Source organism: Oncorhynchus gorbuscha, linkage group LG04 (assembly GCF_021184085.1).
Source record: "Oncorhynchus gorbuscha isolate QuinsamMale2020 ecotype Even-year linkage group LG04, OgorEven_v1.0, whole genome shotgun sequence".
Classification (NCBI taxonomy): Eukaryota; Metazoa; Chordata; class Actinopteri; order Salmoniformes; family Salmonidae; genus Oncorhynchus; species Oncorhynchus gorbuscha.
In genome coordinates this window covers 46,393,738-46,419,467 of record NC_060176.1, presented here as the reverse complement: position 1 = coordinate 46,419,467, position 25,730 = coordinate 46,393,738, and the positions used below count along the sequence as shown (strand labels likewise).

General features: G+C 40.8%; 2 protein-coding genes across 3 annotated transcripts; both read right to left on the bottom strand.

Annotated features, from left to right (window-relative positions):
- Positions 1-466: 466 nt before the first annotated feature.
- LOC124034153 (vesicle-associated membrane protein 5-like) lies at positions 467-13,019 on the bottom strand. 2 transcript variants are annotated; one of them, XM_046346934.1, is made up of 3 exons: positions 12,882-13,019; positions 2,746-2,889; positions 467-1,722 (listed from the first exon to the last, which is right to left on the bottom strand). In XM_046346934.1, the coding sequence occupies exons 1-3, from the start codon at positions 12,942-12,944 to the stop codon at positions 1,522-1,524; spliced, it is 408 nt and encodes a 135-aa protein (XP_046202890.1). In that variant the 5' UTR covers positions 12,945-13,019; the 3' UTR covers positions 467-1,521. The 2 variants fall into 2 exon arrangements, with proteins under 2 accessions (XP_046202890.1, XP_046202889.1); XM_046346933.1 differs by lacking the exon at positions 12,882-13,019 and adding an exon at positions 10,911-11,185.
- A 1,488-nt stretch (positions 13,020-14,507) lies between these two features.
- On the bottom strand, positions 14,508-25,306 carry vamp8 (vesicle-associated membrane protein 8 (endobrevin)). The gene is made up of 3 exons (XM_046346932.1): positions 25,109-25,306; positions 16,977-17,132; positions 14,508-16,648 (listed from the first exon to the last, which is right to left on the bottom strand). Exons 1-3 carry the CDS (start codon positions 25,121-25,123, stop codon positions 16,463-16,465), a joined length of 357 nt encoding a protein of 118 aa, XP_046202888.1. The 5' UTR covers positions 25,124-25,306; the 3' UTR covers positions 14,508-16,462.
- Between the last annotated feature and the right edge of the window lie 424 nt (positions 25,307-25,730).

Sequence of the window (25,730 nt, the reverse complement as noted above, 5' to 3'; positions counted from 1 at the left end):
GTGGCCCAACGAGAGCCCAGACTTGAACCTTTCAAGCATTTCTGGAGAGAACTGAAAATAGCTGTGCAGCGAAGCTCCCCATCCAACCTGAGAGCTTGAGAGGATCTGCAGAGAAGAATAGGAGAAACTCCCCAAATACAGGTGTGCCAAGCTTGTAGCGTCATACCCAAGAATACTCGAGGCTGTAATCGCTGCCAAAGGTGCTTCAACAAAGTACTGAGTAAAGGGTCTGAATACTTATGTAAATGTAATATTTCAGTTTTTTATTTTTTAATACATTTGCAAAAATGTCTAAACCTGTTTTTGCTTTGTCATTATGGGATATTGTGTGCAGATTGAAGAGGGAAAAATACAATCAAATCCATTATATAATAAGGCTGTAACGTAACAAAATGTGGAAAAAGTCAAGGGGTCTGAATACTTTCCGAATGCATTGTACACACTCAATCAAAATGCTCCACAGAAATAACTTATCAACTTATTTTTTATTTTACAAATTGTGCACTACAGTTTTACATGTATTTGAGATGGTAATAGCTCAAGGGTAAAAAACAATTGGGAAAGGAAAATCAGTAACAAATAGGGTAATCTCATCCACCAGCCGGCTAACAATTGAGCATGGGGATGAGGTTACAAATAGAGAGGACACCAAAATGACAAACTCATATGTTAAGAAGATAAGTGAAGAGATGATGCAATTTCTCTGCAGCGGTTTTTGATACTGTACACCTTGCTTACCTGTAGGCTAATGAATGACACATGTAACATAGGCACTCACACTGCATTGCCCACAGAAACAAACTTTCATCAAACATAAGTGTTTTGTATACACATAAAATTAAGTTCCTTTTCTTATGTTTCTTTTGACCAGAAAAACAGGAAGAATGACATGAAATGACTTACTCATAAAATGTCATGACAATTATAATTTTACAGCTTACATGGAATACTGAAAAAAAGGATACACAATTCATCCAATGGTGATTTTTGCTTTTTAACATACCAAAGGCACAATATGTTTTATTTGAACTGACCAAACATTCACATATACCAAATCCTATGGTAAGGCTGAAGCATTTCTGAGTATGAATGTTAAACTAGTGAGCCTGACCAACTACGGCCAGTTGAAGACGATACTGAATTGGGAAGCAGCTGAGCTAGTGATGGTACCATTTCATTCAACGATCTACACACTGAGCACGGAGCCTAAAATGCTTCTAAAAATAAACAATATCACAGATTAAAAAGTTAAGAAGAGTCAACCTACAAAAACTTATATTGAGCTCAGGTGGAAAGCATGTTTGTGCTATCATCATACCAACTCGTTGTCGCTCAATGTCATGCCAAATGTTTGGTCCCAAATCTGGGACCAGGTTAATAAACCTATATATTCATCTACATGCACTATTCTTGTCTGATTGACTCCTTATTTCCGGGGAGGCCTCGATTGCCCCTATCTCCATCTCCATCTTCCATCTTCCTTTCCTCCATGTCCTTTGCTCTGACAGGCAGTCTATGGTCCTAAGGCCCTGAGGTGGGCTGCTCTACAGCAGTGGAGCTGTTTGAGCTGCGGTCGTCAGGTCCAGACGCTGTCCATACAACAATCCCAATGATGATGGCTGCCACGACAACCCCTATACCGGACAGCAACACTTTCATTTTCATGTGTTCCCACCACTTCTGTTGTTTAACTCTTCCAGCAGACTTTGAGAAAGCCTTACTCTGAAAACACATAATTATAAGATGTTAATATTAAGATAGTAGGATGTTAATACCAAGACTCTATGCATCTATATCTGTCAGAATATGGAGGGGGGGGGGGGGGTCTGCTTTATCCGTGCAATTGAGGTCATGGTGCATTGTACATATTTTAAAATCCAGAAAGAACTATTCTGTCATGAAACTTGACATTTTCTGACAAATTGCTAGACAGAAGCCTTTAGTTACAGTGCACACTACCTTCCCAATGATCTTCCAATGAATCGAGACTGTTTGTTTTTCTTGACGCTTCTGTTTTATTTTTCCCAGTAACCCAGTAACAGCCGGCCAGTCCTCAGATAACTATGGCTGTGTCCCATGTGGGCTCTAGTCAAAAGTAGTGGGATAGGGAATAAGGTGCCATTTGGGATGCAACCCCAGTCAGCCACCGAGCGAGTCCTCAGAGAACTATGTGGTTGTTGTGATGTAACAGCCTGGCTGGGGAGAAATGTGGGAAAGCTGTGACCTGGTTGGTTGACCCCAGGATGGACCATTACGGACATGCACCCTGTGGCACATCCTGGACACCCCTCTCTCTATACCGAGGGAGACTAGTGGGTTTAATTCATCTTACAACAATAGGAAATACCTTTCTAAAAATATCAGCTTAAACCACAACCAGGATGTAAATTGTACATTATTTCCCCTCTCCAATTCCACCTAAAGTGTATTTGTAAACACCAATATGACATTTCCTGCCTATTCCCTGGACTTGTTTTGGACCATGGAACATTGGAAAAACCTTTCATGAGACACCAAAGCTGGAGAATCCAAAGGAGAACCCTATTGTGCTATTTGTGTATGATAGCATTGGAATCATCAAAGTAAGACCTTCAAAGTCTGTGTCTTCATATTACGAATGCTTTGTTTTAAGTCATGATTTGGTTCCATTAAAGACATATATTATTACATCTAGGGTACACCCCAAATGGCACCTTATTCCCGATATAGTGCACAATTTGGAACAGATCCATAAACTTCAATCACCTTCTCCAGAAGTTCATCGGCCCTGTTCTCCAGTTCTCCCAGCTTGCCTGACCTCTCGTCGGCCTTGTTGAGATTATCTAGCATGATCACCTTCACCTCTTCCACCTCCTCCTGGGCCTGCTGCAGGCGGTTCTTCCCATTCTCCTGAACACACAAAAAAATGTTTGGGGTTAATGGAAGATAAATCATGGAACCACTACCGATTTGATGTAATTTTATTAATGGTTTATTTGGGTTGGTTTGAACAAATTTATTGACACAATGATTGAACAATAATCATAAGCACCATAGTGTGTGTACAGATGTAGGATCTTAACTTGAGCTAGTTTCCTACAGCAGGGAAAATAATCCTGCAGCAACAGTAAATGTGAATAATTATGTGGATTATAATTCATGGACATTTTTGTAGAGATTGATGTATTTCTCGTAAAAGGAATTTCAAAGTGGAAATTATAAACTTTAGAAGCCTTTTTAAACCCCAAATACACTAAATGTTTTACATTTCCTGCGTTGCAGGAAGGTTATTCTGCAAAAGGGTGATTAAGATAATTGAATCTGTAGCTCACGCATTGTTCTTTATAGATTTGTCCCTATCTTTGTGTCAACATGTTCAAGGTAATATTTTGTATTTCTTATGTTGTGTAACCTATGCAATGCTTAACGGTAGTGCATTGTTAACACAGTAACATGAATCATTAGTCATTTTGGCTGAGAGATTACGTTTCCATAGAGCAAACAAGACAGAACAGGAATATGACACCCAACAACTGAAGTGGGGCAGGTTTTCCTGGAAATCTGGATTACTCTGTTTTCTGTAGCCTCTGAGTCTGTCTGGAGGAACATGGCGGCACCCTACAGCTCTCCAAACAAATGAAGCATTTTACCCTGGGGCAACGAAGGTTGAACAACCCACTGTGACAATGACACTCTTGGAGGCCACCAAAATCTAATATAAACTGTAAGGGCCGAATCCTAACTGAGATGTGCACACTTAAATCATGTATTGATATCAACGGAAGACGCAAATCTCAAGTCACTAAAAACGTAAACAGGATATTTATTAATAGGTTGTGCAGAGCTTGATTTATATCCTGATGGGACTGTCCGTGACCTTTTGCCCTCTGAGCCGGACAGGGAAGTGAGTGATTCAGGAGTCAAGGATGCTGAGTGCTCTAACACTAAAGCTCAGACACACCGGTAGGATTGTCAAACGTTTTCCCGCCGACAGTACTTAGCACTTCTGAACAGAATGTAGGCAGTCAATCTCTTTTGTGTTCATCGTTAGCCACTCAAACCAGATGGTGTCAGTAGCATTGTTTGGCCTTGCATGTCCGTGTGTGTTGCTTAGTTTACGGTCTAGATTCCAACGTTAGCTAGCTAGCTAATATTGTTATTTTGTAAAAAGCCATTGTTGAAACTTTCCAGGTGGCTATAGCTAGATAACGACCTAGCAAGATAACAAAGAAACAATTCAATTCCCTCTCCATAATCCCAAATTGTCAGTGCCAGCCAATAGCCAAATGTTTATCAAGAGACTGAACAAAACAAGTGCAATCTCAGCGAATCTGATGATTTCATATTTCACTGTCATTACTTCTTCGATACCCTTTCATACACACAAACATAGTGGGATATGACCAGGTTAGAACACTAGTTCAGTGCCCCCAGTGACAAGTTAGGACTAGCTGTTATAAGTTATGGGTCAATTACCGGTGCATTTTTTCCCATTTATATTCACTATTACAGCTGTCATATGGTGAATAATACTACATCTGGATTGTTGTAGTTAAATTGGATTGAGACATAAAGTTTGAGGATATGCATGGCACTGATTTAGTTCGCACCACCAGTTAAGTTTTAATAGCTGAACAATAGTCGGTTTAAAAAACAACTGGCGACAAAGTCTTCACACAGGAACTGTTGCCCCTTCCAGGAAATAGGAAATCTTAAGTCTTATTACATACAGCCGGGAAGAACTAATGGATATAAGACCAACGTCAATTTACCAACATTACGACTAGGAATGCGACTTTCCTGAAGCGGATCCGCTGTTCGGACCACCACCCAGGACAATCGATCTAATCCCAGTAGCCGACCCAAAACAACGGCGCCACAGAAGGGGCAGACGGAGCGGCCTCCTGGTCAGGCTCCATAGACGAGTACATCGCTCACCGCACCAGACTATACTACTCGCCAATGTCCAGTCTCTTGACAACAAGGTAGACGAAATCCGAGCAAGGGTTGCCTTCCAGAGAGAAATCAGAGACTGTATCATTCTCTGTTTCACAGAAACATGGCTCTCTCGGGATATGTTGTCAGAATCAGTTCAGCCACCCGGCTTCTCCATGCATCATGCCAACAGAGATAAACACCTCTCTGGGAAGAAGAAGGGCGTGGGTGTATCCTTTATGATTAACGGCTCATGGTGTAATCATAACAACATACAGAAACTCAAGTCCTTCTGCTCACCTGACCTAGAAATCCTTACAATCAAATGCCAGCCATTTTACCTACCAAGAGAATTCTCATCAGTTATTGTCACAGCTGTGTACAATCCCCCTCAAGCAGACACCAAGACGGCCCTCAGGGAACTTCACTGGACTCTATGTAAACTGGAAACTATATATCCAGAGGCTGCATTTGTTGTAGCTGGGGATTTTAACAAAGAACATTTGAGAACAAGGCTACCTAAATTCTATCAGCATATTGATTGCACGACACACAGGGCTAATACTCTCGACCACTACTACTCTAACTTCCCCACCCTCCCTTCGGCAAATCCGACCACGACACCATCTTGCTCGTTCCGTCTTATAGGCAGAAACTTAACCAGGATGTACCAGTGAAGAGAACCATTCAACGCTGGTCTGACCAATTGAAAGCCACGCTTCAAGATTGTTTTGATCACGCGGACTGGAATATGTTCCAATCAGCCTCAGAGAACAACATTGACCTATACGCTGACTCGATGAGTGCATTTCTAAAGAAGGGCATTGGAGATGTTGTACCCACTGTGACAATTAAAAACTACCCTAACCCGAAACCGTGGATGGATGGCGGCATTCGCGCAAAACTGAAAGCGCGAACCACCACATTTAACCATGGAAATAGGTCTGGAAATATGGCTGAATATGAACAGTGTAGTTATTCCCTCCGCAAGGCAATCAAACAAGCGAAATTCCAGTACAGGGACAAGGTGGAGTCGCAATTCAACGGCTCAGAGATGAGACGTATGTGGCAGGGTCTACAGGAAATCCCGGACTACAAAAACAGCCACGTCACGAACACCGACGTCACACTTCCAGACAAACTAAACACCTTCTTTGCCCACTTTGAGGATAATACAGTGCCACTGTCGCGGCTCGCTAACAAAGACTGCGCCCTCCCTTTTCCGTGGCTGACGTGAGTAAAACATTTACGTTTTTAAACTTGTTAACCCTCGCAAGGTTGCTGGCCCAGACGGCATCCACAGCCGCATCCTCAGAGCATGCACAGACCAGCTGGCTGGTGTGTTTACGGACATATTCAATCGCTCCCTATCCCAGTCTGTTGTCCCCACATGCTTCAAGATGGCTACCATTGTTCCTATACCCAAGAAGGCAAAGATAACTGAACTAAATGACTACTGCCCCATAGCACTCACATCTGTCATCATGAAGTGCTTTGAGAGGCTAGTCAAGGATCATATCACCGCCACCTTACCGGCCACCCTAGACCCACTTCAGTTTGCATACCGCCCCAAAAGGTCCACAGATGACGCAATCGCCATCACACTGCATACTGCCCTATCCCATCTGGTCAAAAATAATAGCTATGTAAGAATGCTGTTTATTGACTAGAGCTCAGCATTCAACACCATAGTACCCTCCAAGCTCATCATCAAGCTGGAGGCCTTGGATCTCAACCCCACCCTGTGCAACTGGGTCCTGGACTTTCTGACGGTCCGCCACCAGGTGGTGAAGGTAGGAAACAACATCTCCGCTTTGCTGACCCTCAACACTTGGGCCCCTTCTGTACTCCCTGTTTATCCATGACTGCATGGCCATGCACACCTCTACCTCAATCATCAAGTTTGCAGACGACACAACGGTAGTAGGCTTGATCACCAACAACGATGAGACAGCCTACAGGGAGGAAGTGAGGGCACTTGGAGTGTGGTGTCAGGAAAACACCCTCTCACTCAACGTCAACAAAACAAAGGAGATGATTGTGGACTTCAGGAAACAGCAGAGGGAGCATCCCCCTATCCACATCGAAGGGACAGCAATGGAGAAGGTAGAACGTTTTAAGTTCCTGGGCGTACACATAACAGACAAACTGAAATGGTCCACCCACAGAGGCAGCGTGGTGAAGAAGGTGCAACAGCGCCTCTTCAATCTCAGGAGGCGGATGAACTTTTGCTTCTCACCCAAAACCCTGACAAACTTTTACAGACACAATCGAGAGCATCCTGTTGGGCTGTATCACAGCCTGGTATGGCAACAGCACCGCCCTCAACAGCAAGGCTCTCCAGAGAGTGGTGCGATCTGCACAATGCATCACCGGGGGAAAACTACCTGCCCTCCATAACACCTACAGCACCAGATGTCACAGCAAGATCATCAAGGACAACAACCACCCGAGCCACTGCCTGTTCACACCGCTATCATCCAGAAGGCGTGGTCAGTACAGGTGCATCAATGCTGGGACCGAGAGATTGAAAAACAGCCTCTATCTCAAGGCCATCAGACTGCTAAATAGCAATCATTAACTCAGAGAGGCTGCTGCCTACATTGAAGCCCAATCACTTTAATAAATACTTTAATAAATGGTTCACTAGTCACTTTAAACAATGTCACTTTAAATAATGGCACTTAAATAATGTTTAGATATCTTACATTACTCATATCACATGTATATACTGTATTTTCTACAATCTATTGCACCTTGCCTATGCCACTCGGCCATCGCTCATCCATATAAATATATGTACATATTCTCATTCACCCCTTTAGATTTGTGTGTATTAGGTAGTTGTTGGGGAATTGTTAGATTACTTGTTAGATATTACTGCACTGTCGGAACTAGAAGCACATACACTCACATTAACATCTGCTAACCATGTGTATGAGACCAATAAAATGTGATTTGAGGGATAGTCTGCTTATGGACTTCAGAGATATTTAACAGAGCTGGGTCTATATCTGTTATTAAATAAGAGTAAATATAGTAATGTCATAAACAAACATAAAAATATCTAACCATTTAAATGTGGTTGATTGATAGGTTAATATCCTACACTAAATTATTACCCTGACCCTCTGATGACGTTCACAAACCATTTTCAGGTTTGTATGCAGGTTTGGGGAGTAACGGATTACAAAAAACGGTAACTGTAATCAGTTACGTTACTAGCAAAAATGTTGTAATCAGATTACAGATACTTTTGAAAACTAGATTACTTTGAGGATTACTTTTAAATTCAGAAAGGATGTCAAAGACATTCAAATCAAAATTGAAAATCTAAATATGTTCAGCCTGAGCGTGTCTGACCACAAGTCAAAGACTACTATGATGACACACTAAATGTGTTTGATGGATCGCGGGAAAATCAGGCATACGTTTTTGTAGGCTACAGTCCAAGCTATGTCTTCCAATGGTGCAACTGCTGTTGGCATCCAAAGATGATCTAATTTGAATAAACGCTTGGAGGTAAGGACGACAGCAGTGATGTAGTCTATGGCGATACGGGTATCACTTTTTATTGATATCCACATAGCGCATTGATGTGAATCACACTGCTGCTCTCTCATTTAGCTGGTGGTTGTTTTGGATGGCTGTTCACAAATATAAATTTGTATTTGAACCCAATAATGGTTTAATTAAAGAAGTTTAAGCTACCTATCAATCATTGTTTTTGAAACCAGTGGACAGCCAGTGGAAAATGCACTCTTGCAACAGCTGAATAGTGCGGATCCCAGCCTATGGAATGAAAGTGGGGCTATGATTGCTCAATCGAATTCATTCTGAGAAGAAAAAATATCCATGCCTAATGGACACGTGCTCAAACTCACACACTTTTGATAGATTTAAGGGGAAATCTGTAATTGCTACATCCATTTTAGAATAATAGTGAAGACAATAGAGTTATGAAATAACACATATGGAATCATGTAGTAACCAGAAAAGTGTTAAACAAATCAAATTAAACAAAAATATATTTCATGTTTGAGAATCTTCAAATAGTCACCCTTTGCCTTGATGACAGATTTGCACACTTGGCATTCTCTCATCCAGCTTCACTTGGCATGATTTTCCAACCGTCTTGAAGGACTTCCCTCATATGCTGAGCAGTTGTTGGATGCTTTTCCTTCACTCTGCGGCCCGACTCATCCCAAACCATCTCAATTTGGTTGAGGTCGGGGGATTGTGGAGGCCAGCTCATCTGATGCAGCACTCTGTCACTCTCCATCTTGGTAAAATAGCCCTTAAACAGCCCGGAGGTGTGTTGGGTCATTGTCCTGTTGAAAAACAAATGATAGTCCCACTAAGCCCAAACCAGATGGGATGGCGTATCGCTGCAGAAATCTGTGGTAGCCATGCTGGTTAAATGTGCCTTGAATTCTAAATAAATCACAGACAGTGTCATCAGCAAAGCACCCCACACCATAACATCTCCTCCTCCATGCTTTATGGCAGGAACTACACATGCGAAGACCGTCCGTTCACCCAGACTGCTTCTCACAAAGACAAAGCGGTTGGAACCAAAAATCTCAAATTTGGAATCCACACCAAAGGACAGATTTCCACCGGTCTAATGTCCATTGCTCATGTTTTCTTGGGCCAAGCAAGTCTCTTCTTCTTATTGGTGTCCTTTAGTAGTGGTTTCTTTGCAGCAATTTGACAATGAAGGCCTGATACACAGTCTTCTCTGAACAGTTGATGTTGAGATGTCTGTTACTTGAACTCTGTGAAGCATTATTTGGGCTAGTAACTCGAATGAATTTATCCTCTGCAACAGAGGTAACTTTGGGTCTTTCATTCCTGTGGCGGTCCTCATGAGAGCCAGTTTCATCATAGCACTTGATGGTTTTTGTGACTGCAATTTTGTTCCGTATTGACTGACCTTCCTGTCTTAAAGTAATGATGGACTGCCGTTTCGCTTTGCTTATTTGAGCTGTTCTTGCCATAATATGGACTTGGTCTTTTATCAAATAGGGCTGGCTATCTTCTGTTTTTACCAAAACAAAGGCGGGGTGTCAGTTTTGTTATTGTTTCATCTGCATATTATCAAGATATTAAAGTGTCACCAACAAAAAGGTAAACAACAGGCCTATAGCAAATGCAGAATATGGCATACATTTTTCATATATAAACAGCACTTTTCAATATGGCTCAGAGCACGTCATTCCATGAGCGCAGCATTATTTTTCAACTCAAATCAATGAGCCCAATCAGTCCGCCATGACAACAAAATCATAAACAACAGAGTAGGGCTGGTGGCTAATAAGTCCTTGATTTTGGGGTTATGCTCAGGTGAAACAATTTGGCTAATCTATATTTCCAAGTCCTATTCTTGAAGATCAAGGGGTATAACATTTATTGGAATGACTGGAATTCTGATAGACTTTGGTTTTTATTAATGTAAAGATATAACTTGTAACTTAATCTTTTTATTGTGTGAAGTAGAAGGCGATGGGTTAGAAAAAGCCTAAATAACCAACCCATAAAGTAAAATGTAACATTCATATATGGCCAGCTATGTAAACTTCAACAAGTTAAGTTACTGATTACAATTTTGGACAGGTAACTAGTAACTGTAACGGATTACATTTATAAAGTAACCTACCCAACCCTGTCTGTATGAGATAATCTATTTGCATGAATTTGTTTGAATTATGTTTGATCTCTCATAAGTCAAATCCAAATCAAATAAAAACTATAAAAGGGAATATTTAATATCTAATTAACTGTATCACACGATGTAGGCTACATAACAGTCAAGTTCAATGTAGGAAAACGGTCTAACGCAATTCAAAGCCAGGCTGTAGCCTAATATAGGCTATACACATACAGTGATAAAGGAACGCTTCTTACAGGTCTGTGCAATAACTATGAACACATAAACATATATAAATATAGTATTTCTTAATCCTTTATTTGTCAAAAAAATCATAGAAACTTACCATTGCTTTCACGTTACTATCTCTATTCCCGTCGTAAACTGTCACTGAACACAATGCATTGCGTCTTGGCATAAACTTTGTGTTCAAACAAATGTTGTCTTTATCCAAGATGATTTTCCGATATGACAAACTTTTATTTGAACCTTATCTCATTTGCAGTTGGCTACAGTTCGTTGCAATCTTTCTTTTAGTCGATATTCTTTATTTTTCCTGATCTACTCTCTTCCACTTTCACTGAAGTCTACTGGTCGGGTCGGGTGACATCCACCCCTTTTCTGGAAGTCAGCAGAACAGACCCGGTGACGTCGCGGCCGTAATGTCACTGAATTTAAATGTTGATCGGTAATATTAGATGCGTGATCATACTACATAAGTGAAAGTGCAAAACCGTACACCTTCCCTATCATTTGAAAATCTACAGATTGTACAGGCTTTTGACGAGTGTTATAGAGTCTTCATTATATATTCATATTCAGCCATTGCCTTTCACTTTCACCTAGGCTTACTATGCAGTGGTGTAAAGTACTTAAGTAAAAATACTTTAAAGTATTACTTAAGTCATTTTTTGGTCATCCCTACTGCCTCTGATCGGGCAGAATCACTAAACACAAATGCTTTGTTTGTGAATTAATGTCAGTGTTGTAGTGTGCCCCTGGCTCTCCGTTAAAAAAAAATGGTGCTGTCTGGTTTGCATAAAATATTGAATTGGAAATTCTTAATACTTTTACTTTTACTATTGATACTTAAGTACATTTTAGCAATTCCATTTACTTTTGATACATAATTATACTTAAAACCAAATACTTTTAGACTTTTACACAAGTAGTATTTTACTGGATGACTTTCACTTTTACTTGAGTCATTTTCTATTAAGATATCTTTATTTTTACTGAAGTATGACTTTTGAGTACTTTTTCCACCACTGCTACTATGACAGTAGCTAGTCTAATGAGTGGGCTATATGACCATGATTTGCCTTTTTAGTAGAGGGGATTGAAAACAAAAACTGCATTTTATGACAAATTGGTCCACATTAACAGGCTCCAAAACTTAAACAATGGGTCCTTGTCTGTGTTCACTGTTAGCAACGGTCAGGCTCTGAAAAATTCTTATTTTCAATGACAGCCTAGGAACAGTGGGTTAACTGCCTGTTCAGAGCAGAATGACAGATTTTGTACCTTGTCAGGTCAGGGATTTGAACTTGCAACCTTTCAGTTACTAGTCCAATGCTCTAACCACTAGGCTACCCTGCCGCCCCAGTTATGGACTACCAACTTCCATCCCAAATTCCTCGTGCTTCTACTGTACACCCTGTTGTGTTAATACTATATTTCAATTATAGTTTAACTCACAGCCTTAGTCTGTATTTATTCAGTTATAATAAATAATAAATAACGCTCACCATAAGAGTTACAGTTGATGTAAACCTACATACCATTTATGACAACTGACATAGCACAGTCATAATATGAAACTGTCATGCAGGACATCTTGGAAAGGAAGGGAGGAGTGGGGTGAGAGAGCACAAACCCCACAAAAAAATAATAATCAGGAAATTGAAAGTGAAGTAATACATGCGAGAGGAAGTAAAACTTTTCTCGCTGTTAAATAAACTTAAAAATGTATATTCCATTTGGTAGGGAATTCACAAGTTTTCAGTAGGAAAATGCAGTCTGAGTAATTTGATCAATGAGCTGAATGCACATTCTTACATTATTTCATCATTACAACTATTTCCATCAAGGTTTTGTGACATGAAACCAGTACAGAAACATGCATGTGAACGGAAACCACACTTTTTGTCTGAGTGCACTGTGTACCTTAGTATATTTGTAATTAAGGTCATGCAGGAATATATGTTGTCCTCCATCTTACCAATATGACATTAAACAAACCACCACTAACGTCATGTTTTCAAACATTTTCATTAACTGTCCTTTAACTGTAATAAAGAAATCATAAATGGGTTACCTGGGAAGGTAGGATTTTCTCTTTATCGCCTTCATCTGTCAACATTGACTTAATGATAAACATGAATAAGAAGTAAGCTATAACCCTGGTTGCCTGCCTTGGCTTTATCAGAGCATACTAGAGCTGTGCCCAGTGTTGGGGCGCTTAATTGTGTATGGGGGCAGGTATGGACTGGGACCACAAATCGGCTCACACATTGCCCATTTTTTTCCCTTGAGGACCCTACATTTGGCAAATAATGATCATTCTGCACAAAACCCCCAATTTAGAACGGTCCACTGGGTTAAATATGGACAGACCCATCCGGCATTTACCCAAACTGCCCCATTTCCAATCCAGTTCTGTATGGGGGCAGATGACAGCCACCATGTGAGGCTGTGTCAGGTCGTGTGGTACTAACCAGACTCTCTCAGGCCTCGTTAACAATGGGTCACGTCTGGGTCCGTTCCACACCAACACAAAGAACATATTCAGTCGACTCGGCCCTCCCTCCTTATCATTATGTAATATGGAGGAATGAGGACTCACATCCACATGACTTCCAATCAGAATCCGGACAGAATGCCTAGATACCATTTCCTGTCCAGTATAAATGGGCTCTTTTAGTTTCTTACATTGGAATCTGTTGTTTCAGGAACACATGGTTGGTCCTAAGGATTGCAAATGTAAATTGTTATGTGAGAAGTACCTTGGTAATATAAGATTAGCATTTTTCATGCTTTGTTAAAAACAATCACATTCATTCTTTGGGATAAACCAGAACTACTCTACTCTGTTTATTGTTTACCATATATCCTGATTCCTAGTCACCTTACCCATATACATATACCTTATATACCTGAACCCCTATACCACAGGAGGTTGGTGGTACCTTCATTGGGAAGGGCGGGCTGGTGGTAATGGCTGGAGCAGAAACAGTGGAATAGTATCAAATACATCAAACACACGCTTTCCATATATTTGATGCCATTCCATTTGCGCTGTTCCAACCACTATTATGAGCCATCCTGCCCTCAGCAGCCTCCACTGTCCTATACATATCTACCTCTATCGATCCAGTATCCCTTCCAATTAGTGGAAAAAATATCAGAATTGGATTGCCTGTGTTAACACAGCCTAAGGAGATCAGATCCAAACAACCTGGACCCCCTTCCCGTATGTGAGATCTGACACATGGATGGAGATTGAGATGTCCTTGAGGTCTTTGCATAGCGAGTACAAATTGCAAGATGTTAACACTGTTTATGCCCACTGTAAAACCTAATATACAGTCCAAGTAAATACTGTTAATGCTTCCAAAGATATCAAATATTAGATTAAAACTCTGGGAACCTTGACTGTCCTGGTAATGGCTCAACGGTTCTTTTCTGTTGATTCAAGATAACGCCTTCACAAAGTAAACACTTAATCAAGACCCCCCCCCCCCCCCCCATTAGCGTATTGAGAGATCCCAGCAGTTAGAACACAGTTAAACAGCCATGGGGAAAACCTTTGGGTTTTCCCCATGATCCTTTGAGCAACTACACCGACCTCTTTGTGTTAGTGTGATGTGTCTCCCTCTTGTGACTTTATGATCAAGCAAATATAATTTGAGACAATAGGAAAGAACAAAACTAAATCACTGCGTAAGGTAATACTTTTTATTATATAACTCATCAGAAACAACATAATTGAACTCTTATCAATGAATGAAAAACAAATTCTTCAACAATTGTAACTGGCCCAAATTCCCAATACATCCTACTGGTCTAAAATATCATTATATCTCTGGCCCGGCGCCCCACGGCTACACATATCTGACCTTTATGATCGGACTATAGCAAGGCACATTATGGTGGCAGCATTATAAAAACGTTTTTTTTTTTTAAATGTGCTCATACTTTTAATTAAGGGATTAAGGCAAAATTGTACTTCAATAATTTCCCATTATAAAAGTTGTCAGGCATTTTCTAAGTATGTAGACACTTTTTAATCCAAGCATGTCATATCATACTCCTTCATTGGTATTGTTGATTAAGAATAACATTAATACAGTAATATGAAAAACAAAAGATGTTCAGAAGAGATGACATATAGCCTTAAATGAACCTCAATGTTACACTAATTGGATGGTTTACAAATGTACTAACAGGTGAAAAAACTAAACATGAACTATATACACGCATGGGAGTTAACCCCTTGACCTCTCCAAAGCTCAGATGGTATTGCACCATTGGAGTGGGCAGGGGGATAAGTTAAAAGTCAAAAGTAGCTAAAGAATACATGTACCTAAAGCTACTCTGCAATTTATCGTTTTAATGGAGTCAAGATTACATTACCAGAATTAATACATTTTGGGGGAATTAAGATTAAAGTGGGCAAAGAAATAAAAGGGGAAGAAATAGGTAAGCAATGACTGAATTACAGTACATTACAATTGAAAGATAGTGTCTTCCTAAAACAAGGCAGTAACTAAGCCATGTCGTGACAGCAGTCATAGGAGCTGCAGACATTAGTTTAGACCAGCAGGGGACTTGTTAGCTGTTCAATCATCCCTCTCTCACAGCAGCTTGACTGGAGTTAGCCAGGGTTTCCAAGACCTGGGTGCATGGAACATGATAACAAGCATAGGTCCTGACAAGAGTTCCAGCAGGTTATGTATGATGGAGTATCAGAAGGTCATGGATAGAGGTGTAAAGACCTTTCGCTTCTCCAGAGTCTCCCACCATTCTCTCTTTCCCTCTCTCAGTTCCCACCAGCCTGTGTCGTCTGTGGCCTCCGATGCTTTCTTTAACTGTAACATTGCAAGTAAGAAAATCTGTTCTCCCATCTTTCAAAACAAAAACACTGTGACAACCTTTCTAGTAACCAGCTCAGCTAAAACCCATTCAAACACAGTGAAAAAGTGAGAAAAGACTAACTATACAAACAATTTAAAATAAATATCAGGAACAATGACCATGACAAACACATCTCTACAGCACAAATCTTTTCATATCTCCCATGTTCACCCATTCAAATCTGTCCTGACCTTTGACCTCTTGGAGGCTTAACTCCTTACCCCTGACTGTGTGTGGATCACATTACATACCCTCAAAACACCAAAGGAATAGAAACCATAAATGCCAAATAAATACCAGCATGAATTTAGAAATGTGTCACAAATAACATTATATAGGCTACAATGACAATATCTACCCCTTAATTAGTACTTTGGTCTTCCCTGAAATATTTGCGGCCCAGCATTAACAGAGATAGCAGGGAAGTTAGTAGTTCTTTTTCTTCAAATGAACCATATGGTGTTTGAATGGCCAAAGACTGGTTAGATGGAGGGTGTGAAGCAGTACAAGAGTTGAGATAGTGATGTATTTAAGAAAAAGGGAGAAAATGTGCAAATAAGTGAGGGTTATTCATAAAAGCCACCATGCTTCATTTCAAAGTGATGACGCATTGTTGAACTGTAGAGTCAACAGTAGCTATTGATCATGAGCCAAGTTGGTTTCGAAGTTGGGCTTCTCTTGAAAGAAATTGCTCAGGTGGTAAGTAAGCGTGTATGTGCGTGTGTGTGATGTACTGTAAATGTGTGTCTCCGTCATGGGGGGTTATTGCGCTTTTGTGGGTGTGGGAAGAGGGGAAGCAGGCGAGCTAGTAGGGATGACTCCAGTGGCGAGCAGTACGATGATGAGGATTATGACGAGGACGATGACCACTATCACCACCCACAGCTTCATGTTCTTCCACCAGTAGGAACGAGCCACCTTCTGAGACGTGTGCTTGAAGTTCTGAGCCTGAGGGAGAGATGGGATGGGATATGCTAACAAAAATCATACCATTTGCATGGTTTTGCAGTAACCAATGCTTTGCAAACTGTGTGTGTGTATAATGCATTTTGTTTTACTGTAAAGTGTATTGCGAATTTTAAATGCAGTTTGATTTGATTTAATTGGATTTAAACTGAAGTACACTACACAAAACCCAAACTGTGGGTCAAACTCTAAGTCCATAGACTACTTTAAATCCAATTATGGATACCTAATTTGGATTAACTATGAAATAACATTTTTAAAAACAGTAGAGGAGCACACAAGAGGGGAAGAACAGTGTTGTAGGACTGACCCCAGCCTGCAGGTCCTCTGACTTGCCCATCAGGTCGTCCAGCCTCTCACCCCGGGCCAGGATCCGGTCCACGTTCTGGGTCATTATGTCCTTCACCCCATCCACCTGAGATTGCAGGGTCTTCACCTTGTCCTGCTCCACCACCTCACCCTTCTCCTGGAGAAAAACAGAGACAGACAGTGATAGAACATGAGAGAAAGAAAGTAATAGAACACGAGAGAGAGAAAGAGCATGAGAGAGAGCGAGAGAGGTCAATGAGGATAATACGCTTCTGCACATGTTTTTGGAAACTGGTAATATCTGTGTGAGTTTATTTTGTATTCTCTTACAAAAGCTTTATCAAAAATCAATTTACAACAGTAGGCAGGGGACCCTGTGGAGCAGTTTTACACCTGTATGTGCTGTAACTTTAGGTCATAACTGCCTTTTAATGATGACGTAAGACCTGCACACAAAAAAAACAGGTGTAATCATTGGTCCAAAACGTTTTGCAACGGCAACCGTTTACTCCAAATGGAGAACGTTTTGCAACGAAAACGAGAGTTTCTATTGGACAAATTCAAATCCATTTGCTTCCGTTTGGAATACACCCAACGATCCAAGTCAGAATCAGGAACATATGCATCTTTCAAATAGGCCTATTTTATTGCCAGGAGGTGTACATGAAAGAAAGGCTCCTGTAACTGCATTGCCAGGAGGCGTATATGAAAGAAAGGCCCCTGTAACTGTTCATCACTCCCCATGTTTTTTTTATTTGCATAGTAGTAATTTCCGTTCATATTTCAGACAGCTTGCTGTGTAAAAGATGCTGTAAGGCGTTGAAGTGTTATGCCAGTACTACACGTACAGTGGGGCAAAAAAGTATTTAGTCAGCCAGCAATTGTGCAAGTTCTCCCACTTAAAAAGATGAGGCCTGTAATTTTCATCATTGGTACACTTCAACTATGACAGACAAAAATGAGGGGGAAAAAAATCCAGAAAATCACATTGTAGGATTTTTAATGAATTTATTTGCAAATTATGGTGGAAAATAAGTATTTGTTCAATAGCAAAAGTTTCTCAATACTTTGTTACATACCCTTTGTTGGCAATGACAGAGGTCAAACGTTTTCTGTATGTCTTCACAAGGTTCACACACTGTTGCTGGTGTGAAGACAATTTTGGCCCATTCCTCCATGCAGATCTCCTCTAGAGCAGTGATGTTTTGGGGCTGTTGCTGGGCAACACAGACTTTAAACTCCCTCCAAATATCTTCTATGGGGTTGAGATCTGGATACTGGCTAGGCCACTCCAGGACCTTGAAATGCTTCTTACGAAGCCACTCCTTCGTTGCCCGGGCGGTGTGTTTGGGATCATTGTCATGCTGAAAGACCCAGCCACGTTTCACCCAGCCCTTGCTGATGGAAGGAGGTTTTCACTCAAAATCTCACGATACATGGCCCCATTCATTCTTTCCTTTAAACAGATCAGGGGGGGTTGTTGCACATTTCTTCCAAACCCCGTGAGCCCCCTGGCTCACAAACACAAGAATCTCTTCTTTCCACTCGATGAGTCTCCTCGCTCCCTCCTTCACGACCTGCTCTCTCCCGGCACAGGGCTCTGCCTGCATGAGGCAAACTGAATGGCAGACTGCTATCAAATGACAAGTCCCATTGAGAGCGAAACATTACATACTGACGAACAAAGGAAGTTCACTGATGATAGAGACACTAGTAGGCTACATACAGTATTACACAGAATCTTACTCAAATATACGTGAGAATCAAGCCCTTTTGAAGCTCGTTGAACATCTCATTATAAAATCATGGGCATTAATATGGAGTTGGTCCCCCCTTTGCTGCTATAACAGCCTCCACTCCACTAGATGTTGGAGCATTGGTGCGGGGACTTGCTTCCATTCAACCACAAGAGCATTATAAAGGTCGCACACTGATGTTGGGCAATTAGGCCTGGTTCGCAGTTTGTATGTGGAGATTGCATGGCTGTGTGCTCGATTTTATACACCTGCCAGCAACCGGTGTGGCTGAAATAGCCGAATTCACTGATTTGGAGTGGTGTCCACATACACTATATATTCAAAAGTATGTCTGTCTGCTCTGATAGAGAAAGTACATCCAACAGATAATCCCGTCGCTAACATAAATGAGGAAATTATTCAGATGAATTATGGATCTTAGGTCAGTAAATAAGTGCCAGTCTGTGCTATCATGCCAAACATGTTTGACAATTACAGCAACAAACAGATCTGGGACCAGGGCAAGCTATAGATAATTATGATGTTTGACAGCAAACTAGGTCCAGTTTCCTTTCTCAGATAACCTTCACTAAATTAACCCCAGTCTGGTCAGAGGTTGCCATCAAATCATAGTAAATCTGTTTCAGAGAGTAGCTCATGTGTACATGAACCTGAACGAACAGTTGTTAATCTGGGATAACTACTGTGAACTAAGAATAAATTAATTTTGTGTGAGAGTATAGGCTTGAACAGGGCTGAAGAATGTTCTGTTCCATTGAACCTCTATCATAGATTGCTCTAAAATGTACTTCTAAATGCCAAGTCATTTCCCTAACATGTTGGTCAATAACATTGTAGCCTATCAGATTTTAATTTCCCAACCATCACCAAAAATTCTGTTATAAAATACATCTCAGGGACGTTGTGGATTTATGGAGCTACTGTAAAACATTGATGTTGAGCCTATCGAGTGGTCCGTCTACAATGTACCCTTCACGACCATACAGCCCTGGCAACTAACACAGTAAAAGTACCTACCAACTTCCTAAACTTCGGCCAAGATTAGACCGTTTGACTGTTCCCACATTTTGTTAGGTTACAGCCTTATTCTAAAATTGATTAAATAGTTCCCCCCCTAATTAATCTACACACACACACACACACACACACACACAATACCCCAAAAGCAAAAACAGGTTTAGACATTTTAGCAAATATATATAAAATAAAAAACTGAAATATCACATTTACATACGTATTCAGACCTTTTACTCAGTACTTTGTTGAAGCAGCTTTGGCAGCGATTACAGCATTGAGTCATCTTGGGTATCTCCCAGTCCCTGCTACTGAAAAACATCCCCACAGCATGATGCTGCCACCAGTATGCTTCACAGTAGGGATGGTGCCATGTTTCCTCCAGACATGCCGCTTGACATTCAGGCCAAAGAGTTCAATCTTGGTTTCATCAGACCAGAGAATCTTATTTCTCATGGTCTGAGTCCTTTAGGTGCTTTTGGGCAAACTCCCAAGTGGGCTGTCATTTGCCTTTTACTGAGGAGTGGCTTCAGTCTGGCCACTCTACCATAAAGGTCTGATTGATGGAGTGCTGCAGAGATAGTGGTCTTTCTGAAAGTTCTCCCATCTCCACAGAGGAACTCTGGAGCACTGTCAGAGTGACCCTCGGGTTCTTGGCCATCTCCCTGACCAAGGCCCTTCCCTGATTGCTCAGTTTGGCCGGGCGGCCAGCTGTCGGAAGAGTCTTGGTAGTTCCAAACGTGTTCCATTTCTGAATGCTAGAGGCCACTGTGTTCTTGGGGACCTTCAATGCTGCAGAAATGTTTTGGTACCCTTCCCCAGATCTGTGCCTCGACACAATCCAGACTGAGCTCTACGGGCAATTCCTTCAACCTCGTGGCTTGGTTTTTGCTCTGACATGCACTGTCAACTGTGGAAACTTATATAGACAGGTGTGTGTCTTTTCAATTAAATTGACCACAGGTGGAATCCAATCAAGTTGTAGAAACATCTCAAGGAGGATTAATGGAAAGAAGGTGCACCTTAGCTCAATTTCTAGTCTCATAGCAAAGGGTCTGAAGGTATTTCTGTTTTTTATTTTAAATCGATTTGCAAACATATCCATTTTTTTTTTTCACTTTGTCATTATGGGGTATTGTGTGTAGATTTTAGAATAAGGCTATAATGTAACAACAATCAAGAGCTATGAAGAAACTGGCTCTCATGAGGACCGTCACAGGAAAGGAAGACCCAAAGTTACCGCTGCTGCAGAGGATAAGGTCATCAGATTTAACTACATCTCAGATTGCAGCCCAAATAAATGCTTCAAAGAGTTCAAGAGACAACTCAAAATGAACTGTTCAGAGGAGACTGTGTGAATCAGGCCTTCATGGTTGAATTGCTGCAAAGAAACCACTACTAAAGGACACCAATAATAAGAGACTTGCTTGGGCCAAGAAACACGAGCAATGGACATTAGACTGGTGATAATCTGTCTTTGGTCTGATGAGTCCAAATATGAGATTTTTGGTTCCAACTGCTGTGTCTTTGTGAGACGCAGAGTAGGTGAACGGATTATCTCCAAATGTGTGGTTCCCACCGTGAAGCCTGGAGGAGGTGTGATTGTGCTTTGCTGGTGACACTGATTTATTTAGAATTCAAGGCACATTAACCAGCATGGCTACCACAGCATTCTGCAGCGATACGCCATCCCATCTGGTTTGCACTTAGTGGGACTATCATTTGTTTTTCAACAGGACAATGACCCAACACACCTCCAGGCTGTGTAAGGCTATTTGACCAAGAAGGAGAGTGATGGAGTGCTACATCAGATGACCTGGCCTCCACAATCCCCCGACCTCAACCCAATTGAGATGGTTTGGGATGAGTCGGACCGCGGAGTGAAGGAGAAGCATCCAATAAATGCTCAGCATATGTGGGAACTCCTTCAAGACTTCTGGAAAAGCATTCCAGGTGAAGCTGGTTGAGAGAATGCCAAGAGTGTGCAAATCTGTCATCAAGGCAAAGAGTGGCTACTTTGAAGAATCTAAAATATATTTTGATTTGTTTAACCCTTTCTTGGTTACTACATAATTCCATGTGTTATTTCATAGTAGAGGTCTTCAATATAATTCTACAATGTTGAAAATAGTTCAAATAAAGAAACACCCTTGAATGAGTAGGTGTGTCTAAACTTTTGACTGGTACTGCATATTTGACATTTGTATCTTGAAGCTTAATTGAGGAATAATCAATTGAAGTTGGAACATTTGTGACATTTTGGACTTACCCAGACATTCTCTAAAGCTGAGATCCGCGATAGGCGCAACAGCGCCACCCCAAGCGCATTTGTTATTGTTTTGAGGGAATGAGCATTCAGCATCATGGTAAAATATGAAATGTGTACTCTGATGTTCTGTTATAGGTGCAATGATGTCCGAGGGGAAAAAAAAACAGCGTTTGTTGTTTGAAGTAGCATCTTTGTTGTTGTCATATCGCAAACAGACGTGGCAGTTTCAACGCTATGAATTCCAGATCTAAATGTTTCATCTGTAGGTGCTACAAAGCAAAAATGGTTGTCATTTGAATCTTTATTGCTTGCTCTGTAATGAGAGTAGTATTTCATTTCAATAACAATTGTCTTACATTAATTTATGAATACTGAAAAATATACACGCAAATATTGTTGAACATAATACATTGATCTATGGGCATATTCAAAGTTCCAGTGGGATCTCTGCTAGTTTTAAGGTTATGGCCTATTTTATACGGAGAAATTGGCATGGTAAGCAATGTAACCAATCACAGCACTTATTTTACTTGTACCATTGCACACCCTGCAAATAACCAGCAGAGAGCTAGCATTTTGAATCCATTTATACATTCACTATATTGGTAACGCTTACAAATTGGACCATAACCCTAAAAGTAGCAGAAATACCACTCAGGAACTTTGATATGCCTGTAGAGTATATTATGTTAAACAATATGTAGAACATTTGCAAAATCATATTTTGTCCATGAATATATTTTCAATATACTACTAATATTACAGAGTCAGCGGCAAAGCTTCATATGACACACATTTTCGCTTTGTAGCACCTACAGACTAAAGATTATGTAGTCTTAAAGGGTAAAGCCAAAATGTCACAAATATACCTCTTCAATTTATTATTTTTTCAATTATGCTTTAAGATACAAATGTCAAATATCTTTCCTCCAAAGGACCCTTCTATGGATTATATTTAATGGAAATACAACCAAAAAATGTTTTCCTTTTAGGAATCATCCCTTTAGTCAATTGTACACTGAACAAAAATATAAATGCAACATGCAAAAATTTCAAATATTTTACTTGAGTTACAGCTCATATAAAGAAAATCAGTCAATTTCACATGACTGGGAATACAGATATGCATCTGTTGGTCACACATACCTTAAAAAAGGGTAATGGATCAGAAAGCCAGTCAGTATCTGGTGTGACCACCATTTGCCTCATGCTGCCCGACACATCTCCTTTGCACAGAGTTGATCGGGTTGTTGATTGTGGCCTGTGGAATGTTGTCCCACTCTTCTTCAATGGCTGTGCGAAGATGCTGGATATTGACGGGAAACGGAACACACTGTCGTACACGTTGATCCAGAGCACCCCAAACATGCTCAATGGGTGACATATCTGGTGAGTATGCAGGCCATGGAAAAACTGGAACATTTTCAGCTTCCAGGAATTGTGTACAGATCCTTGTGACATGGGGCCGTGCATGAAACATGCTGAAACATGAGGTGATGGCGGCAGTTGAATGGCACGACAATGGGCCTCAGGATCTGGTCACTGTGTCTCTGCGCATTCAAATTGCCATTGATAAAATGCAATTGTGTTCATTGTCCATAGCTTATGCCTGCCCATACCATAACCCCACTTCCAACATGGGACACTCTGCTCACAACGTTGACATCAACAAACCGCTCGCCCACACAACGCCATGCTGTCTGCCATCTGCCTGGTACAGATGAAACCAGGATTCATCTGTGAAGAGTACACTTCTCCAGTGTGCCAGGGGCCATCAAAGGTGAGAATTTGCCCACTGAAGTCGGTTAGGATGCCCAACTGCAATCAAGACCCTGGTGAGGACGATGAAACAGTTTGTGCATAAATTCTTTGGTTGTGCAAACCCACAGTTTCATTAGCTGTCCAGGTGGCTAGTCTCAGACGATCCCACATGCACAGGTGAAGCAGCCGGATGTGCAGGTCCTGGGCTGGCGTGGTTACATGTGGTCTGCGGTTGTGAGGCCAGTTGGATGTACTGCCAAATTTTCTAAAACGACATTGGAAGTGGCTTATGGTAGAAAAATGAACATTCAATTATCTGGCAACAGCTCTGGTGGACATTCCTGCAGTCAACATGTCAATTGCACGCTCTCTCAAAACATGAGACATCTGTGGCATTGTGTTGTGTTTTAACACTGCACATTTTATAGTGGCCTATTATTCCCAGCACAAGCTGCACCTGTGTAATGATCATCATGTTTAATCAGCTTCTTGATATGCCACACCTGTCAGGTGGATGGATTATCTTGGCAAAGGAGAAATGCTCACTAACAACAATGTAAACAAATGTCTGCACATTATAAGAGAAATAAGCTTTTGTGCACATGGAACATTTCTGAGGTCTTTTATTTCATCTCATGAAACCGACACTTTACATGTTGTGTTTATATTTTTGTTCAGTAAACTTCAAGACTTTATTACATCCTCTCCCGAGGAGGAAGCACAGTACAGTATTCCACAGTAAGTTCATACGGGGTTTTCCAGTATTCTCCCGTAGAGCCCATAAAGAGTAAGGTGTAGTATTTGAGTTAGCCTTGTATATTTGACTATCATATCCTTCAAATTTACGCAGTTGAAGCTTCATGCTGAGGTTGTCTTTGAGGTGTTAACTAATTAATTTTCTTGCAATATTGTCCAAGATATTGTTTCAAGCTTTATTGTTATTTTTATTTTTGTCTAATAAATAGATTTGGCTACATTGAAGTGTGTTTATCAAATCAAACTATACTACCCAAAAGTAACAACTGTTGCGCAGGCGCCAGTAGAGAAATGTACAATTTCAACACTTTGGTCCATTTCCTCAAAAACGACATTGCCACGACATCTTGGTCAGAAAGAATTTGCAGTGAGGGCAAAACAGAACCTTTTCATTACATAATATGAAGCCCAAACAGGAGACGAAATTATCAACCTGATACATTTAGATTCTCAAGTGAGAAGGATAGACTGTGTGGACTCGACCGAGACGGGTTATAACGCTGTAATGTTTTGTTTTCTATACAAAGCCAAATATTTCAAGCACATCAGAAAATAACGATTTTTTCCAGCACCTACCATATCATTAGACATGTTGTTGGAAAATGGAGTCCTTTGCCACCCGAGCAATAACTTATTTGATCCTGATGCATCAAATGTGTCGAACTTTTGTATTGAGTTTGTGGTCCCCGTTCAACAGCCGATTACGTTACCTACTTCCTGGGTTGTTGTTTGCTCCCTCAAAGTGAATCGCTTCGCTTTGACCCTGCTCGAATGATTCGCTTCCACTTGCATCCTCGTGAGGGCGTAAAACGCGGCCTTCTAATGTACACCTGCCGCAAGTAAGAAAAAGTAGACCCAACTCAGGATAATGTCGTTGATGCTGGTTGACCCACACACTTTCACATCAGCATTCTTGATAATAGTTATGTGTTCATATGCTGGGGCCTGGAGATTACAGTAAAGAACATTTTCATTTTTACCTGCAATTGATCTGTGTGCATGCACTGTAGAACATACAGCAGCAGGTGGATTGACATCTCACCCCTATCAGCAGTCATGCCCATAGGGGGCACGTGCCCCATCAGATTTGTCCTGTTTCAAAAAATAAAAAACATATACATTTTTGCTTGTTTCTCTCAGGGTTTGGAACCAAAATATGTTTGGGTTTTGTTCCACTGTTTCAACTAGCAAAATAAAG

What these genes read in the sequence shown, in the direction of transcription:
- LOC124034153 (XM_046346933.1), bottom strand. Translation starts at nt 10,982, where the DNA reads ATGCCAAGACGCAATGCATTGTGTTCAGTGACAGTTTACGACGGGAAT. An exon ending in ATAGTAACGTGAAAGCAATG is followed by an intron (nt 2,890 to 10,910) that starts GTAAGTTTCTAT and finishes TTGTGTGTTCAG; the next exon opens with GAGAATGGGAAGAACCGCCT. An exon ending in CCGATGAACTTCTGGAGAAG is followed by an intron (nt 1,723 to 2,745) that starts GTGATTGAAGTT and finishes ATGTGTTTTCAG; the next exon opens with AGTAAGGCTTTCTCAAAGTC.
- vamp8 (XM_046346932.1), bottom strand. An exon ending in CAGAGGACCTGCAGGCTGGG is followed by an intron (nt 16,649 to 16,976) that starts GTCAGTCCTACA and finishes TCTCTCCCTCAG; the next exon opens with GCTCAGAACTTCAAGCACAC.